Genomic DNA, 20197 nt, shown 5'->3' on the forward strand with positions numbered 1-20197 from the left:
CCATTGGAGGAGGGTGTGAGACCTCAAGTTCGTAAAAAACATAGTCAAGTTAGGCCAGAAGATTGGAAACCGAATAAGTCTAAAACAGCAAGAAAATTGGGCAAAAAATATTATGGTAAGAAGAAACTTGAGGATGGAAAGTGGAAGTATGACATTAAAAAAAAGGAGAGAGTCATGAAACCGAGATGTTTGTGCAAGAGTAAAGAAAATGGCCTGCTACAGTGCTCATCAATTACAGAAAATGACAGAAAGAAAGTTTTTGAAGAGTTTTGGAGTCTTGATTGGCAAGCTAAAAAGATTTTTGTTCAGTTTTTGGCCAAAGAGATAAAACCTGAACGAGCAAGAAATAGGGTAGAATGTGATAAGAGCAGAAGACAATTTTCAAGTATATATTTCCTGAAAAAAGGTAATAATACAGTTCGTGTCTGCAAAACTCTCTTTTTGAACACTTTAGCTATTGGTTCATGGACTGCTCAAAATTGGCAAAATGAACCAGATGGTTCAGAAACAGATAGCCCAGATGATGAGGATAATGAGGATAATAGAGAGCTGACCTGCTCCAGACCAAAGAAAACGAGGAAAGCAAAAGAAGTACAGAATTTGGAGGATTTTTTTGATGCACTACCAAAAGTAGAATCGCATTATTGCCGAAAATCAACGAAGAAGCTCTACATTGAGCCAATTTGGACATCAAAACGAGACTTGTATATGTTCTACAAGAATGACTGGTGTAAGAATAAACATATTGATCCAGTATCCATTTGTACATTCAGTAACAAATTTGAGGAAGGGAATTTGGGTTTGTTCAGACCAAAGAAGGATTTATGTGACAGATATGAATAATTTAAAACAGGTAATTTAGATTCAGAAAATTATGAGGCACATATATTGAAGAAAGAGGAGAGTCGCATGGAAAAAAATAATGACAAAGAAAACAAGAAATATCTTACTTTTACTATGGACCTACAAGCACTACTAATGTGTCCTAAATCAACTGTCTCTTCATTGTATTACAAAATGAAGCTTTCTGTACATAACATGACATTCTTTAATTTAGAAACCAAAGATGGATACTGTTTTCTATGGAATGAGACAGAAGGGGGTTTGTCTTCCAATGAGTTTGGCACTATTATATCAAGTTTCGTCCTTTCTCTTCTCCCTCTACCTAAAGATAAAGAAAAAATAATTCTCTACAGCGACGGATGTGTCTATCAAAATAGAAGTGCCATCATTTGCAATGCTCTGCTACACATTGCAATTACAAAAAAAGTCGTAATTGAACAAAAATATCTTGAGGTTGGGCACACTCAGATGGAGGCTGACAGTATCCACTTCACTATTGAGCGAAGGTTGCGATTAAGGAACATTCAAGTGCCAGCAGATTACATCTCAGTGATTAGAGAAGCAAGAATCTCTCAACCATATTCGGTGCAGTACATTGAACACAGTTTTTTCAAATAGGAGAAAGATAAAGAAAAGGAAATACGATGATCTTCAGGATTTGAAAGCCATCCTACCTGTGGACTATCACCAGTTTTATGACAGCATTCCTTTCATAGAAAAATAAGAAACTTAATCATAATAACAACTCCAATTCAACTTTTTATACTTCTTTCTACAATTTTATATTATATTAACAAGTAAATATAATGTAATTTACCTAGAAAAAATTGTTTTATTTCCAGAATCATTTTCTTATCTAGATAATTTCACCTGAGGAAAACCTTCTATCTCCAATGCAATTGATAGGAAAACCTCTTAACTCCAATAAAATATATTATATTTTCAAATTTATCATAAATTTTTACTAAAAAACAAAGAAAACTGCTGCCATATGAATACTAATCATATGGTAACCTTCTTACTAATGTTTATCTTCTAAAAAAAAGTTTTTTGTTGCTCCTGAAAAGTTTGCCATTTTGGAGATAGGAGGTTTGCTAATTAGTATGACGATATACTGTAATAATGAAAAATTCATTGTCAATTTTTCCTAATACTTTTCATATTCCCAAGATATATATCGTAAAAGAATAGATAAATACTATACAATGAAGTTTTCCTCCTGACACGTTGAATTACCAAGAATTCATTCCTGTAATAATTTTCATACACTTGATGGCTGGAAACACATGAAAACTGAAACAAGCTTTGGCTTGGGGTAATTGACAGTTAAAGTATATAATTACATTGTTTACAAAGAAGCTTTTGCGAATAAATGCGTGACAAGTCTGTCACAGTACTATAGTTGAAATGATATTGGAGTTTTGTTTCGGAATTGATTATATGTTTATTTCGATGATAAGTTATAATTAATATAATTGATGCAGTTGAATTAAACAGTTGAAATTTGACATCTCATAATAATTTGATTGTGAGAGTTGGAAGTTTTTTTTCATATCCAACATGGAGATTGATGATAATACTAGCAACTAATTTGTTTAATTTGACATTGTTCATATCCTCCATCCCTAAGTAATAGAACTTGAAAGAAGAATGAGTTCATTCCGCGAAACAAAGCATGACAGTCAATATAACGCTGTGGTATACATTAAAACGTGTTCAAAATAATAACAATCAATACTGAGGAGAGAATGTTCTTCGGTGGTTTATGATTGAAAAGAGAACGCAATAGATTGTAGATTAGATTCTATAGATTATCTCAATAATTTTCATAAACTTTTAGTATTTTTCGCTGGAATTGACTACAGCTTATTGATGGAATGGCACTCAGTAATAATTCCAAAGAGGATATGATACTATTTTTTCTATGGTAGTACGAATTATTAGCATGTTGATACTCAAGTAGAGTCAATTCAAGTCAAGTTCAATACATCCACTACTAGCCCTTTTTCACCTGTCTATTCTATTTCTATTATCTAATAATTGACGTTTATTTACACATCCTCTCTCTACCTGTTCGTTTCTGTATATCATCATATTTAATATTTAATTTAGGAAAATAATTATTAGTGATCATTATTATCAATCATTGTGAATATTCAATGAATGAGTATGAGGAAAATCTGTGAGATATGGCAATTTGGTAGGGATAATCTTGTAGTGGTGAAATTTGTTATTGTAATACAAGTAGGCCTAGAATCATTCTTAAGAGGCACTAAATTCTAGAACACATCTCGACAACGACCCAATTTATACTTCAGGGGTGGATTTTACTACGTAAACGATTGTTGAGATTGTTGAGAGTTAGCTGGCTGAGCTTCCAATACAAACTTTTGTTGAAACCACAACACTGGAAAAAGGACGTTTTAACATTTACTTCTCATTTAAAACTTGAGGCGGAATCATTTGTTTCTTTACTCTGCAGCTCTTGCTTGCCTTTTCGGAACATCGCTTCTGAAGTTTTCGTCTCAGCGTTCTATTAGCCTCATATGGAAATCGATTTTGGAAGTAATTGCAATAGCAGATGTTTTTGGAATTCCAATTAGTTTCTGCAAGTTTTTCAAATTGGTTTTCTGGAAAGAGATTGAGGACATTTCTAGTTGAAATCCATTTTACATCACCTTTTACAACTGTACAGGTGTGGGTTGCATACACTATACATCATTACATCATACAGCTCTGTTCTTTGTAATGAGAATACATTATCATCACTTATTATATCTATAATATCAAGCATGATTGATTGGCCAATCAATTATGGACTATTATCTTAAAATAGATATGCTGTATTCTCAAATCAAAGAATATCAGATAATTCCCACTTCCTGACGTTTTTCTACAGCTTTATAATACGGTCATATGCTATGAGGTTATTTATGCTATGAGGATCAGTGAGACTATTTATGGAAAATGTAGAAAAATGAAGAGTCACAATAATTGTTGTATCTCTATGTTTGATTCACAACATGTTAATCTACAGACTTACAATATTGAACTCTATAGGTGATACGCTGGATATACGCCATGAAAATCCATAATACATATACAATACTACAGGCTCATGTATTTGTTGGAGTCTTTTGAATGATGCTGCGATTATTCTATTGCTCTTCATAGACTCCAGGGACCAACTTTTAACACATCCCTTAGAATCGAGATGTGATTGATAGATACTTCGAAAAATGATTGACGATCAGAATACTCCCACTAAATCTTCTACCGTATGATATATTAGCAAACAACACATGTTGGTTGATATGATGAAGGTATTCAGTCCCCACGCACTTGATGTTGCTGAATTATTTGTAAGCTATTGAGACCCATACGGTGATTAACGATAGCATAAGTATGCGGGTTGAACCTATCGAGGCAATATTTATGAAAATAACGATTCAACTACGATTTACTGACCAATCTTCTCTAAATTTTGTTGTTGTTTTCTTGAGTAACTTTTTCACTACTATTATCCCCACTTACTATAATGTATAGGTCTCCTAAAAGCGAAGGAAGTCAGCGATATTTTAAGTTCAATTCAAATTTTATTTTAATACGTTTGCAATCTCTGAGATGGCTTTATGCTATGTTTTTTGAAAAAAAAAAATTTCTCGAATTGAAACCTTCACTAACTTATTTCTTCTTGATGTGAAGTAGAAAGGAAAGATTCTTATTTCAATCAACTTTTTTGTCAGTTCATTTTTTGAATCCTAATATATTGTTCAATTCATTATAATTATGTCTTCTTTCTACCGACATAATCAGAAAATGTTTTGTAACATAATATGTCTTAATTCATTGAGAAGTTTGCAACAATACAATACGAGAAAGTCAAGTCAAAGATTCTATGATACTTTGAGTTTGGTTAGGTCGGAACATCGCATGAATATATTTATTTGAAAATGTATTTATGAATTTCTGAGTTCCGAGAATATAAAACTGTGTCCATCTTTCATCGAATGATTTGTATCAATCGGTTTTCTGAGGGATAAGCTAACGCATTCTCGACTAATGAAAGTCTGATTTGATTCATGACCTTATCATCAGTCCAAAATTAATTTTGTCCTAGAGAAGTTAGTTGAAACCTCCATTTATCGACGAAAAGCCACAGAGCACACTCAGTGAATTTTCAGATAGGTAGCAGAACTTTTGCTTTCAGTGGTCTCGTTTCATCCGGCCAGTGTTTTACATTACTGCTGAGAGAGAGAGACGATTTCTGATGCTCACAAAACTAGAGATAACTAAGTAACTTCCTAGAATTTGCCATTTTCCATTCCCTCTCAATAAGGACTTCACCTTTACAAAGACTTTTGACAGTAATTGGAGATCATAGCGAATGCTCTTCGACATGTTTTATATGAATATTGAATATTGTAAATTTTAGTCGAAGAGCTATATAGTGTTTCTTCATTTCTTTCTCAAACCAGATATCAAGCAATAACAAGAATTAACAGTAAATTTATGACTAAAGTGCTTTCATTGTTCTGTTACAATCATAAAAATCTGGTTTGATACACTCACACAACTTTCCTTGCTCATTGAACTGTGAGCCTCATTCTTAAACGAGAATAATTTAGAGGAATAACATAATGACGATTGGCGGTAACATATTTGAAACTACGATCAGACTATGTTTTGTGAGGGACTATATCAATAACACAATATCGGGGACCGAGATTCGCTCTGGAGTACAAAAGCATAAAAAATTATTACGAAAGAAGAAACTATAATAACATTCATACAGAAATGTTCCATCTAATAACAGTAAATTGAGATTAATTCCCAGAGGAATGCAAAAATATCCCTCACAAAGGCCCAGTCTAATCGTATATATGTATATGTGTATATGTGTATGTATATATAATTATTTTCAGAGTACTTTTTCCTTTGTGTGAATTGTGAAAATCGATGATTTTTTAAAAGTCGTCAAAACAGCTTTCTACAGATGAAATATCTCGACTATGTGTTCTTTTTATAAACTGCTCTACCTACCTACCTCATGCACGAGAAGGAGTTTACAAAGTCTATTTCTCAAGGATGGGGTGGACCCTATTAGTTTCCAAGGAAAAAGACTCATGCCAGTTGATAGAGCTGATAAATAACTTTACAGGGTATGAATTTGAAATAAATCAGGCAAGTCATTTTTGAGAAAATCGTGAAAAACATGGTTTTTTAGTAATTATTCGCCATTTTTCTCAAGAATATTACGGAACTCCTGCAATTTTCCCAGAAATGAGACTAATGTCAGTTGATAGGGCTTATAAATAGCTATCCATGGTATAAATTTGAAGAAAATCGTTAGAGCCGTTTTTGAGAAAATCGTGAAAAACATGTTTTTTTAGTAATTATCCGCCATTCTTCTCAAGAATATTACGGAGCTCCTGCAATTTTAACAGAAATGAGACTCATGTCAGTTGATAGCGCTTATAAGTAGTTATCCATGGTATAAATTTGAAGAAAATCTTTAGTGCCGTTTTCGAGAAAACCGTGAAAAACATGGTTTTTTAGTAATTATCCGCCATCTTGAATTGAATTTCATTGAATTTCTTATTGTGCCGTTTTCGAAAAAACCGTGAAAAACATGGTTTTTTGATAGTTATCCGCCTTCTTGAATTGAACTACATTGAATTTCTCATTGTCGGTTCCTCATGGTATAAGAACCTTAAGTTTAAAATGTCAAGTAAATCGGTTCCCCTCCTAGGGAGTACAACACCTTGCCGTTGGTGGAGGGGCTTGCGTCCTCCTGAGACCCAGAGAGCTATGCCGGCGGTAGTGTAACTACCAGCAGGGCCACCCAAGCCGGACAGGTCGAAGGGTAGGAGGCAGACAAAGAAGTACTCCAAAGAAGGCGTCGTTGGGCTAATCCCCCACACGCTGGATAAGCTCGGATTCAAAGTACATTAAATAGCCTCGGACGGGACCGGAATTTAAGGAATAAGAAATTGGACAAGACACTTGACTTACGATTTGGGAATTGGAATGTGCGCACTTTGACCGGAAAAGAAGTTGAAATAGTGGAGGAGATGAAAAAATATAAAATGAGTGTATTAGGAATAAGTGAGATTCGGAAACGAGGGATTGGAGAGAGACAGCTAGATGATGGATATGTGCTCAGATATTCAGGAACAACTGATGCGGGTCGATTGAAAGGAGGAGTTGGTATCATAGTTGATGAAAATACAAATAATTTGATAAGTGGATGGAATGCCAAAAGTCCCAGGATTATGCGAATAGACCTTGAACTTTCAATAAAAATTTCTATTATACAGGTGTATGGGCCAACCGAAGATACAGATGTTATTGGAAAGGATGAATTCTGGGAAGATCTACAAAGAGCTGTATCAGAAGTGGAGACAGGTAGAAAAGTTTTTCTAATGGGTGATTTCAATGGAAGGATTGGGAATGAGGATGAACAGTGGCATGGGTGTATGGGAAAACATGCAGGTGAATCAGTGCTGAATGATAATGGTAGGCGGCTATTGGAATTCTGTATAGATAACCAGTTGTTGATCGGAAATACATGGTTCATTCACAAGACCATCCATAAAATAACTTTTGTCGCTGAAGGAAGAGACACCCAAAGTATCATTGACTACTTTCTATACCCTTCTACCTTGAGATATGCGGTCAAAGATGTGAAAGTCATAAGGGGTGCAGAGATTGACTCAGACCATAAACTTCTTGTTGCTGACACTAGATTCCAAAGAATAGCCACGATCAGACAAAGGAAATATGAGAGGATCAAGAGTGAGGAATTGCAAAATAGGGACAAACAGAATGAATTTCAAACTGAAGTAGAGAAGGAATTAGCTGAAATGAAACTCAAGTAGAAGAAGAGAACAGAATAAATAATATTGAGTTTCAATGGAAAAGTATCAAAGAAACATTATTGAAAGCAGCAAATAAAGTTTGTGGCCAAAGAAAAGTGGGGCAATTCAAAAGAAGGACGAAATGGTGGTCAGAGGAAGTTAAACAGAAGGTCAAGGACAAAAAGAAGGCTTTCCGAAGATACACTGGGTCTGGAAGAAATGAAGATTGGCTGAAATACATAGAGTGCAGGAATCAAGCAAAGAGGGCTGTCAAAGATTCAAAGAAGAAGGCATGGGAGGAGTTTGGGAAAGAAATAGATGAAAACTATAGAAATAATGTGAAAAATTTTTGGACAGTTTGCAAAAGTCTGCGAGGAAAGTTTGGAAAGCAGGCAAGGTCTATTAAGAATAAGGAAGGTCAGCTGGTGACAACCACTCAAGATGTGCTTGAAACATGGAGAAGATTTTTTGAAGACAAGTTCAATGAAGATAGGGTGGTGCAAGAAGTGAATTTGGAGTTGGATGACAATGCTCATGAAGTACATCAGATGGATGCTGGAATAACAAAGGATGAGGTGAGGGAGGCTGTTCAAAGTTAAAGAATGGGAAAGCAGCAGGAATTGATAATATTCAAGCTGAATATTTGAAGAAAGGGGGTGAATGTCTCTTAGATAGACTCACTGAGTTATTGCAGCAGGTTTGGGAACAAGGTACAATTCCAAAAGAATGGGAACAAAATATTATAGTTCCACTCCACAAAAAAGGAAATACCACTGATTGTGAAAACTACCGAGCAGTTTGCTTATCTTCAGTGGTATGTAAAGTGTACACTCGAATATTAGAGAAAAGACTGCGAAGTGTGGTGGAAGAACAGCTAGAGGAGGAACAGTGTGCATTTAGGCCTGGCAGGCAGACGCAAGACCACATCTTCTCAATAAGATCGATCTGCTCAAAATCTATTGAAAAAGGCAAGCAAGTATATCTGGCGTTCCTGGACCTGAGAGCCGCATTTGATACAGTATCAAAAGAAGCCTTATGGGAGACATTGGCTGCTAAGAATGTGCCACAAAAATTACAGCGTGCTATTAAAAGTGTCTTCAATAATGTCACTGCAGTGGTTAGAACGTGTGGACAGATATCAGGACCTCTGCAAATGAGAAGGGGGATAAAACAGGGGGACAGCTTGAGTCCACTATTATTCACCATGGTAATGGATGAAATCCATAAAATCTGCAAACGAAGAACGGGGAGAATGACAGTCGGACACTGGAATTTAAGGCCCATTTTCGCTCAAGCTCTACTGTTCGCGGACGATATAGTTCTGATTGCTGACTCGGAAAGGAAACTAAAAGCAGCTGTAATCGAATGGAATGAAGAGATCAAGAGAAAAGGTATGGAACTGAATATCAATAAGAGCAAGGTGATGGTGGTGAATGGAACTGAAGGTGAGAGAGTGATAATAGAAGTGGAGGGGCGGCAGATGGAACAAGTAAAATCATACGAGTACCTTGGCACCATTATAAATGAAGGTGGAAAACTGGATGAAGAACTGAGAAACAGAATCAACAAGGCTAGCCGGGCTTACTATGGTACCAAAGACTGTATTTTCGGGAAAAAAGAAGTGGGTACTATGGTGAAGAATAGGGTCTATAAAAGTATAATAGAGCCTATAGTTCTGTATGCGGTGGAAAGTTGGCCCATGAAGACACAGCATATGAGTAGAGTAAGGGCAGTGGCAATGAAGTGCCATAGAAGAACGGCTGGGAGGACGTTGAGAGACAGAGTAAGGAGTGACCGCATCAGGGAGGAAATTGGAATGAAAGATGTAAAAGAAGTTATCGACAGAAAGCAATTAGGATATTGGGGTCACGTACAGAGGATGGACGATGAGAGGAAAGTGAAACAGTACGCAAATGTGGTTGTAGGAGGCAGACGGAAGAGAGGACGTCCCCGGTACTCGTATGATGAACACATTAGAAGATTGGGAGAGGAGAGAGGGAAGACTGTGGGGCAGATGAAGAGGCTGGCTGCGGATCGCGACACCTGGAGGCGGTTGTCCGAGGCTACCCCGACGCTGTGAGGCACACCGGGGCAGAGAGAAAGAAGAAGAAGTAAATCGGTTAATTAGGAGTGGAGTTATCGTGTTCACAGACATACACACATACACACACACACATAAGTAGTGTAGATTTGAGAGTTCTGCACAAGACCAATGGGAGACGAGGGGCGTGGCCTAAAACCCCGCCTTCTCCCCCCTCCACCCCCCCAGCCATAGTGTCGGCCATTTTGGCCACGCCCCCAACCAATAGGAAGTGAGGGGGCGTGTCCAAAATGGCAGATTTCCCCCCTCCACCCCCCCAGCCATAGTGTTGGCCATTAGGCCCCCCACCAAAGCCCCTCCCTCAACCAATAAGAAGCAAGGAGGTATGACCAAAATGGCGGATTTCCCCCACTATCTGCAAAATGGCGGCCTCCCACCAATAGGAAGTCACCCCCACCAATAGACCCCCCACCAATTGCCCCCACCAATAGGCCCCACCAATAGGAAGGCACACACGGCCATTTTGTTCTCCTTCTTTGTTGACCAGCAGGTGCCCACCACCAATAGGAAGCTTGTTCCCCTTCTTTGTTGACCAGCAGGTGCACATGCCCCATCAATAGGAAGGCTTGTTCCCCTTCTTTGTTGACCAGCAGGTGCACACGCGCCACCAATAGGAAGGCACACACAGCCATTTTGTTCCCCTTCTTTGTTGACCAGCAGGTGCACATGCCCCACCACCACCAATAGGAAGGCTTGTTCCCCTGACCAGCAGGTGCACCAATAGGACAGCCATTTTGTCCCCCTTCTTTGTTGAGCAGGTGCACAACCTGCTTGGGCCAGCAGCAGGCTTGCCAACCAGATATCTCAGATCTTTAAAATCTCAGATATCTCAGATTTCAACTGGGCAAAACTCACAACTACTACTACTACTGGTGTGCAAAACTTGCCTGTTGCTCACCCCTTCCATGTTCACCGCTCCACCTGCTACTCATTTACACATTCCTTCCTCTACGCTCTCACTTTCTACTAGCTCCCCTTCTTCTTCTTCTTCCACACTTCCATGTAACGATAACAATATTTCTTCTTCAATTTTTATCAGTTTGTCTACACTCAATCTAAATGGTCTATAATAAGCTAAATAATCACTGATATCACTAACATTCACCAAATTTAAAAATATTGATTTCAATTGTCTAGCAATACTTTTACTATTTCCTTCTTCAGCAGAATGTATTGCTTTTTCACACATTTCATACCATTCAATATACTCTTGTAGTTTTATTTCCAAGCATACTGGTGCATAAGACCAAGTTTGAGGATTCATTGCTGCTGCTTCTTCACATCTAAATGAGCGGTACAAGAACAGTGAAATTTATTTGTTTCTGCCATCCCCCTCCACCTTCGCTACATGCTAGACTGCATACTCTTGCTCTATGCGAATTCAAATCAAATCCACAATAAACACATTGAATGTTTTTTCTATCAAAATAGAATCCTTGTCGTGCATAGTTGCGTCTTCGCTGTTTTGTGTATAGATTACAATGCTTCATACTTTCCATTCCATTATTTTCACATGTATAATCGGAATTTTGCAAATTGTTTGCTGCTGCACTATTCTCATTTCTCTCTGTTTGCTTCTTACTCAACAAGATTGTCAAATAATGATATGCACTAAAAAGTGCACAACGAGCATTGTTCGTTTTGTTATGAATTTTGCATAAACTAAAACACCAAGAATCTGTAAACATTGAAAAGTCTGGTTTTTCAAAGTTCTCTGGCATAGTTTGTACATTGTTGTGTAACCTTTTCAAAAACTGTGATTTTTCTCTTCCCTTTGTATAGATTGTGAAATAATTCTGCAAGTATGATGCTAACAGTTCATCAGAATAAGTCAAATCACCTTGATCCCATTTAATTTTATGATAGTTATGCTCCAACCAACAGACATCACGATACATTTTTCTACTCAGTAATTTTTTTGCAAATGGTGATTTAAAGTGTAGAACAATATGGCGTAGATTGTGATCGATTATGCCTACCTCTTTGATAATGATAAAGTTATCATCACTTTTGAAAAAATGTAACTCGACTACAGCAAAAGAAGAATCACTTTTCTGTTTGTGGCAATTCTTCTCCATTCTCGCCGTCTCCTCCTCTTCTTCTTCTTTATCCATGTCACATTGTATACCAATTTCTCGAAATTCTGTCAAATTGCTGCTGCTGCTGCCTTCTTCATCCATCTTCTGTTGCCCATCGCCAGCACACATTCTTTGTACAAATGCATCAAATTTTGCTTTTGGCAATAATGATGGTGATGGCGGTTGAGGATGGCTACTCATCGCGCAACTGATGTAATTACTGTTCAAACATGCACTTATATATATACCCCCCTCCTCCTCCTCTGTTCATAAAACACACTCTTGCGTCAAATTACTGAACTTCGCGAACTAATGCGCTTAATGGTTTATATTCCACTAATGTGTCACTTATTAAAATACAATATGCAGTCGTTAAATTTGGTACATTTTCTGCAAACTCCATTTCCAATCGAATGTCTGTTGACGATGTTAAATGATCAGCTTGATGTGAACAATCGAGTACAACTATTGCACTGTTATTAGTAATAGTTTTATAATCTACATCTGTACCATGCTCGGTATGAATTCCTAAATTAAAATAGCTGGGTGCAAAATCCAAAAACATTTTGTATAGAAGTTGTTTGTTTCCATTTAGTCGATCATACGGTAAATATTCACTATTTAAGAAAAGTTTAACATCATGCAATTTGCACAAATCAAAATTAGACATTGTCTTTGACATTACATTTTTCCTGTTGGTCTGAAATGCTAATATTATAAATCGTGGTCTGTCAGCCTTTGATGCCGTCTTTATCGTCCAAACAGGTGAAGTTGAACTGGGTAATTGCGGGTATTCATGAATATCCCATTTTCTGAATGCAATTTTCAACGGCTTATCCTGATCAACAATTTTTAGGAATTTCAATCTTAAATGATCATCTACATGTATATAAGGTACTTTCCAAAGCAGTTTTGTTATTTCCAATGACATTGTTGTAGCATTAGAGGATTTAATACAATTAACATCTGTTGCCGATCTCAATAGTACAAGCTCTTGTCTCATATTCAAAATCACGTGTTGAAAATCCTCAAAAAATGGTAGAAGTAATTTTAATGGCACACAAAATGCAAAGCTATTATTACTAAGTGTTAATCCTTCCTTATTGAATCCTGCTAGCTCATATGTATTTTTATCGATTTGTTTTTTCACTAAATATGCTTTTATAGATGAAGTAATACCCACTAGATGACTCTTCGCAACAACTGTACCTGCCAGTTCAAATCATATCTCATCAAACATATGTGCTACTGCATTTGAGTTGAGCGTATATTGTGCATCAACGGGCGGGTCTTCTTTTTCTTTACCCGGCTTTTTACATGTAATGTTTCCTTCAACAATAAGAAAAGATTTTGCAACTAAAGAAATAAGATCATGTGATGATTTTGAAATGTGAATTTCATCATTATTATGAAATTTCAAATTACCATATGGAGCATGTGTGTGATAATCAAATTTTGTTATATCTGAATAATAGTGTATATCTTGTTCAACATTTAGTATGTTGCTAATTGCGGCTGCATGTGTTAATGACATATTTCCAATTTACTTTAAAACCAAGCTTTTCTAAAAACCTTGCTCGATTATGTGTTATCAGTTTCACAGACTGATAAGTACTAAGCGCCGGCGGTGGCTGACGACTAGCAGACCTACTTGCACCTGGCGCTAGGTTATAAATAACGAAACCCATTCTCTCGCTTGCATTGTTCACACACAACTAATGCACCACACATCGTTCTAACACACCTTGCATTCATCTTTCTCTCTCTCACTCCTTCCGTCTAATGTGAACTCTTATTGTTATACTATCACCGCGGAAATCAACTAGTTTACCATTCTGATCAACTATCTGAATTACAATAGATTGAATTCTATGTGTGTTCAATGGAAAATAGATAATTGGATTTGGTGATTCATTTATTAGAAAACCAGGTGCAACCTTTGGAAGAAATTCAAAAATTGTATGAACCTCCATTTCGATAACTACCACATGCTAGATTACAACTAATCTGGAACGATGTTATATTTGTGATGCACACTAATCATTTAGAATAATGCCATTTATTTGCTACTAGAATTTCTCTATCAAAACCAAGTATATCAGCTAGTGAAGTGCTCATTGTCAAATCAACATCTTTATCCGCTTTTAATTCACATAGCATTGTCGTATTATTCCCCTGTAGAATGAGATTTGTACTATCAACATTTAATTTTCTCTTTATTTCACTTATTATACGATCAATTTCATGGGAACCTGTATCCAAATCAACCAATTAATCACCATACTTAAAAGATGAGTTGACATTTTTGATTATATTCGGTACACTATTGTATGTCCATAAATTAATCAAACCAATTTCATATTCATAGTGTGTATCAAGCTCTAATACAGTGGGTAGTACTTCTATTAAACAGCTACTACTGTTTGATAATGTTATTACAACCATTGTGTGTGTGTGTTACCACCTTCTACAACTGACTAAACACATCTGCAAGAAATAAAAGACAAAAATGACCGCATACATTACTATTTAGTTTTTGTAATTGATGATAATTGAAATAAATTTCCACATTTGGCTGTTGTTTGAAATAGTCTATTAATTGAACAGGTAATAGTAATTAATTGAACAGGTGGCTGTAAATCACCAATTGGATCAAAATAATAAACTCTATGTGCATGTTTTTTATAAGCCACCCAATGTGTTCCACTGTTCATAATCGAGTCCATGTTTATAATTGCTTTTTCACTGAAATTAATTCTTTTTGGCAGTGATCTGTGCCACTGAATGAAATAATAGTGGACTGTAAGAAATGCTTTTGTAAATAAAAATTGTTAAGATGTATGAATTGTATATTTATTGTACTACTGCACAAATCCAACATGCTAAAAAATGAATGATAATTTATAATAAAACTGGTAGCTGGGAAAGACGCCAAATAAAAGTAAGGTTTAAGTAAAACAGTTCAATAGATTTATTGTATACTTTGAAAAACGTGACATATGGTCTTAGATTTAGGAAATGCCACACAGGGCAGTTGACTGACGAGATACGAATAATTGACTCAATAGTCAGGAGTACAAAGTAATAAAATGACATAATAAAAAATTGAGACAATCAGTTGAAATATGATAAATTGACTCAATAATCATGAGTACAAAACAATAAAAAATACATAGTAAAAAATTGAAACAGTAAAAATTGAGGTTGTCAATTGATAAATGCTGACTTGATAACAGGAAAATTTAATTTAGGTACTAGACCAATTCCAAGTAAACAAAACAATTTGTGACTAATGAACAAGTACAAAACTACTATATGTAATGCTCCGTAATGAGTTAATGAATAAATTCAAAGAGAAAATAAACTTTCAAATGGCAATAAAATAGAGAAAAGTCAGGTCAATGAGTAATCGCAAAAAGTACAAAAGGTAAATGTAAACTGCCAAAACAGAACAATTGAAATGTAAATACTAAAGGTAACAAAAAAACTAATGCTTTCAGGACATATTAAAACCTTTGTAGTTCTGGATAGGTTTTATTAGATACACTAAATAATCATGAGTTGAACGTCAATTGAAAAGCATACATTCAATGTAATTAATAATTTTAAAGACAATATAAAATAGGTAGTACAGTGAAATGAAACAGACACTGTATTCAAGAACGTAATTGACAATGGCTTAGACTAACTTTAAATGATAGATCAAAGTCTGATATGATCAGATATATAAATAAGTCAATATGAAAAAATGTAAAGTACAAATACTTGCAATACTTCCAAAAATATTGGTAAAAAGTTGTGTCTACAAATGGGAATCGCGACTTTAGAATAAATAATTCCAAGTAAACCCTGAAAAGGTCAAATAATAATTAAACAAACAAGGCAATTGAACAAATAATGAAAAATGCTGATAATGATTCAAAATTGATACAGAATACTTATCAAATGCATGAAGAGCATGAGATCCAATCTTGAATTGGATGGGCAGTACATCGAGACCCCCTCGATGATACCGGACGATGGTGGAGACCTGGATGGACCCACGAAATGGAGCGGACCAGGCGAGCTACCGGAGCTGGACTGGACGGCGAGCCATGAAGAGCGGCGACTTGGATGACCCGCAAGCAGGACAAGAATCAATCCGAGCGACAGACTCCGGACTGGAATGGTGACGAATCAGGATAGCCAACAGCGATGGCTCAGTGGTGACGACACAGGAACGGCGGCGACACAGCGATGAGTGGGTAATGTCAGGTTAACTATTGTCAGTGCAATACGGGCAAGACTGACACAATGACGGTGTGACACAGTTGAGATATGCAACACATAAACTTAAAAGTAACGTAGCTGAAGATTCACTGAATTTGAATTGAATGAACCGTCCAAAAGTTAGGCACGGTGAATGAAATGCAAAGCTAATTGAGTTGGCTACGGCCAAAAATCACAACACTGATGCTATAGTGAATGTCTGAATAGACAACCATCCAAATGCTTGGCATGGTGAATGAAATGTAACAAATGTTCGTAGATCACTAAAAGAACTGATTGAAACTGATACACCATCTGCGGGGTAGACATGAAAATTGCTAATACTGCGATCTAGCAATGAATGATTAGGTAGCTAGTTGACTAACCTAACAAAACGGATACAGAGCAGAACGTCTGACTGCACCGTGAAATGATGAGAGTGTGATCTTGGAATGCAAGCAACACACCAGTAATAATGTCCCGCGAGACCAGAATTACTTCAATGAAACGAATGAATGCGAAATTGGGCCTCAAGCCCTACCAAAAATGCCTACCGCAAAATGCATGTTCAGTTCAATCATATAACTTGTAGCTGAATGTTGAATGTTCTGGAAACTTGATTTTCATAACCAGTAATATGAAAATGATTTGAGTTCTCACACTGAGAAGTGAATAAATTTAAATTGAAGATAAAAATTCGAAGCACTCGTGACGAATGAAACGTGTTGGAACATACCAAATACTGATGATTGAAGATATTTCACAAACTAACGAACCGAAAATACTGAAACTTTATCAAAGCACTGGAAGAAACATTCTACGTTGAATAAACATGAATTTAAAACTTGAGAATTGAAAATTTTGAATTGAAAGCGACGAAAATTGAAGAACGGAAAAAAGCTGATGTGAACTGTTACGCCATTGCTGTGTGTAGAAGGAAACAGAAAAGTGCATGCACGAACCGCGCTGCAAGAAGCCACGCATAGCCACGTCGATGAAAAAGATATGCGTAAAAAACGTCTAGAAACGGTAGGAAATACTCCAAAATAATATTAAATAATACCAAAATGTACAATAAAATTAATGTACAAATGTAGCATGACAAAAAACTGATGTAATCCGTGAACTGCAGAAAACACAGTGAAAGTGGACCGATGACAAAGTGACTTGCGCACTAACGCGACAAGTTGGGACAAGAACACAATGCATAGTGCGAAATCTGACATAAACCTGGCCCCCTTGAGGCCTGCAGGGTCTCAAAAGAGAGACATACGAGAGAACAAAAAAGAAACGGAGATTATGTCGGATGAGCAATGCTGAATTAATCAGAAAATTCCTCGTCGAGTGGAAGCGGTGCAATGCTAGAAATAGCCCTCTTGAAAATGCCTGATGCGGTGCGAACGGTGACCACCCGTACCTTGTTGTCCTTCCCTGGATGAACGGCCATGATGCGCGCAAGTTTCCATACCGAAGGTGACGTACCCGTGTCCTTGAGAATAACCACAGCACCAATCTGCAGGTTTTCAGATTCAGAGCTCCACTTGCTCTTCCTTTGAAGTGTGACTAGAAACTCAGCAGACCAACGATCCCAGAGTTCCTGAGTGATCAGTGCTAACTGACGCCAGCGTGAACGGTGATCGATGTGAGTGGTGGTTGGTGTGTGGAACGGCAGTGCAGTGAGCGGACGACCAACCAAAAAATGCCCAGGAGACAAGTATGCTAAATCTTGAGGGTCCTCAGACAGAGGCACAAGAGGCCGGGAGTTGAGGATAGCTTCAATCTGTGCAGACAGCGTGGAAAGCTCTTCAAAATTCAAAATCTTATTCAAAGTGACCACTCTGAAAATTCGTTTAAAATTTTTTACAGCGTTTTCCCATAGACCTCCAAAATGAGGAGCCCTGGGAGGGATGAAATGCCAACCAATGTTGAAAACGGCGGCAAAGTTGTGAATTTCAGACTGAATAGCAGAATCTGAAAGAAATGCATGTAACTCATTGAGTTCATTGTGAGCGCCAACAAACGTTGTAGCATTGTCTGAATGAATGGCAAAAGGGATGCCACGACGAGCAGAGAACCTGATGAGTGCGGCAATGAAGGCCTTTGTTGAAAGCTCGGAGACCACCTCTACGTGAACTGCGCGCGTTACCATGCAAATAAACAAAGCAAGGTAAGCCTTGGAGAAATTGCGCGACTTTGAGCCACCAAGCCGAATTGAAAGAGGACCTGCGTAGTCAACTCCACAATTATAAAATGGAAAATCCGGTTGTACACGAACTGCGGGAAGATGCCCCATGATTTGCTCGGAACGAAACGTAGAGAAACGAAAACACATTTTGCAACCCTTTATTACACTCTTGATGATGCGACGGGTGGATGGTATCCAAAAACGTTGTCGAATACTGGCCATAGTGACCTGAACGCCAGCATGTTGAAGACTTCTATGAAATGAGACAATGAGCGCACGCGTGAACCTATGTTTAGCTGGCAATAAGATTTGATGTTTATAGTCGAATGGAATATCTGCCTCCCAAAGACGACCACCTACTCTCAGAAGATTGTCAGTATGAATAAATGGAGAGAGTGACTTGATAGAACTATTGGAGGGCAGCTCCTTACCCTGACGCAAAGATTTCAAATCGTCGGCAAAAACATCTGATTGAATGTCTTGAATGATGCGCAATTCAGCAGCTTGAATTTCCTGAACCGACAGTTCAACAGATTGCTGAGATGCTGGTTCACGGCAATGCTTCAAATTATGAATGAAACGAAGAATGTAAGCAGCAATGCGAACTAATTTGTGATATGATGAAATTTTTGACGATAAATCTGAAAACAATGAAGTTGTTGAACAAGTGACAAGCGAGATTTTAGGCTGTGAAATGATTACATTCGATGAAATCTCCTTCCAGGTTGAGGGTGGAACTGGAGACATGTGTCCCAATGATTGATACTCATCCATGAATGCCGTATACTGCTCCTTCAATTCAGGATTAGCAGCCAATCTTTTTTCCAGTGAATGGAAACGGTTAAGAGCTTGGAAACGAGATTGACCTAGAGTGTGAAATGACTCTTTTTTGGGAAGAGCCACAGAAAATCTGCCGTCTGAGGCATGCTCGACATTGGCAAGATAATGCTGTTCAATCTTTCGGTGCTCAGCTGTTAGATTGTCCTTAGGAAGAACTTCTTCAAGCTTCCAAAATTTTTCCATCTGATTGGAAATCTCACAAGTAGAAATGAAGTTGGAATGAACAGAAGGTTCTATCTGAGATGAATGCGTGGACAAGACAGCACCCCAAACCACCCAACCTAGTTTGGTGCCTTGCAAAATGCAGTCAGATGAAATTTGAATTTGACCGAATGTCAATATGGAAGCATAGACTGAAACGCTCAAAAGAAGATCGATTCCCTGAGAAAGGTGAAAAACAGGATCAGCAAGCTGAATGTGAGTGGGCAAACTAAGTTTTGAAATATCAATTCCTACTGGTGGAAGACTGGGTGTAATTTTGTCGGCAATAATGCAAGAGACCTTTCTAGACCATGTGCGATCAGAAGAAAACACTTCCACAGATGTGGAATACATCGGTGCTGTATTGATGCCAGAAACTGTATGTATAGTATTGTTATGACAAGTTGAAACTAAAGACAACCGTGAAGCAAGATAATTGGAAATGAAACAGGTGTCACTACCTGTGTCCAACAACGTGCGACACAAAATAGGTTGACCAACCTTATTATAGACTACTACCTCTGCAGTAGGCATGATGGATACTGTTGAATTTTTGTTGCCATCATATGTGTGACTGGAATTACTAACTACTTGACCAGCGGCTGGAATCGGCGACCTAGCAGATGACTCTACAGTTGAATTCAATGACTGTTCAGAAGTAGATGCGACAACTGATGATGAAGCGAGCGGCGACGTGCGGAGGTTGACTGCCGGCTGTGAACCACAACTGCAGCTGTGAAGATGTGCTGAACGACTGCTGTTGGAGGAAATTGTAGTATTCCTTAATTGAACACTGTTGGCATTTGCTGTAGCCTTAGAGCCAGATGACGTAAATTGAAAT

General features: G+C 37.4%; 2 protein-coding genes across 3 annotated transcripts in view; one reads left to right on the top strand and one right to left on the bottom strand.

Moving 5' to 3' along the window:
* The window catches only part of LOC111064301 (calcitonin gene-related peptide type 1 receptor), a 177828-nt gene that overhangs the window by 109225 nt on the left and 48406 nt on the right, over positions 1–20197 (bottom strand). The gene's annotated exons all lie outside the window — the stretch shown is intronic.
* Positions 8956–9783, top strand: LOC120350101. The gene has a single exon (XM_039422412.1). It carries the CDS (start codon positions 8956–8958, stop codon positions 9781–9783), a length of 828 nt encoding a protein of 275 aa, XP_039278346.1.

The sequence above is a fragment of the Nilaparvata lugens genome, chromosome 1 (genome assembly GCF_014356525.2).
Source record: "Nilaparvata lugens isolate BPH chromosome 1, ASM1435652v1, whole genome shotgun sequence".
NCBI lineage: Eukaryota > Metazoa > Arthropoda > Insecta > Hemiptera > Delphacidae > Nilaparvata > Nilaparvata lugens.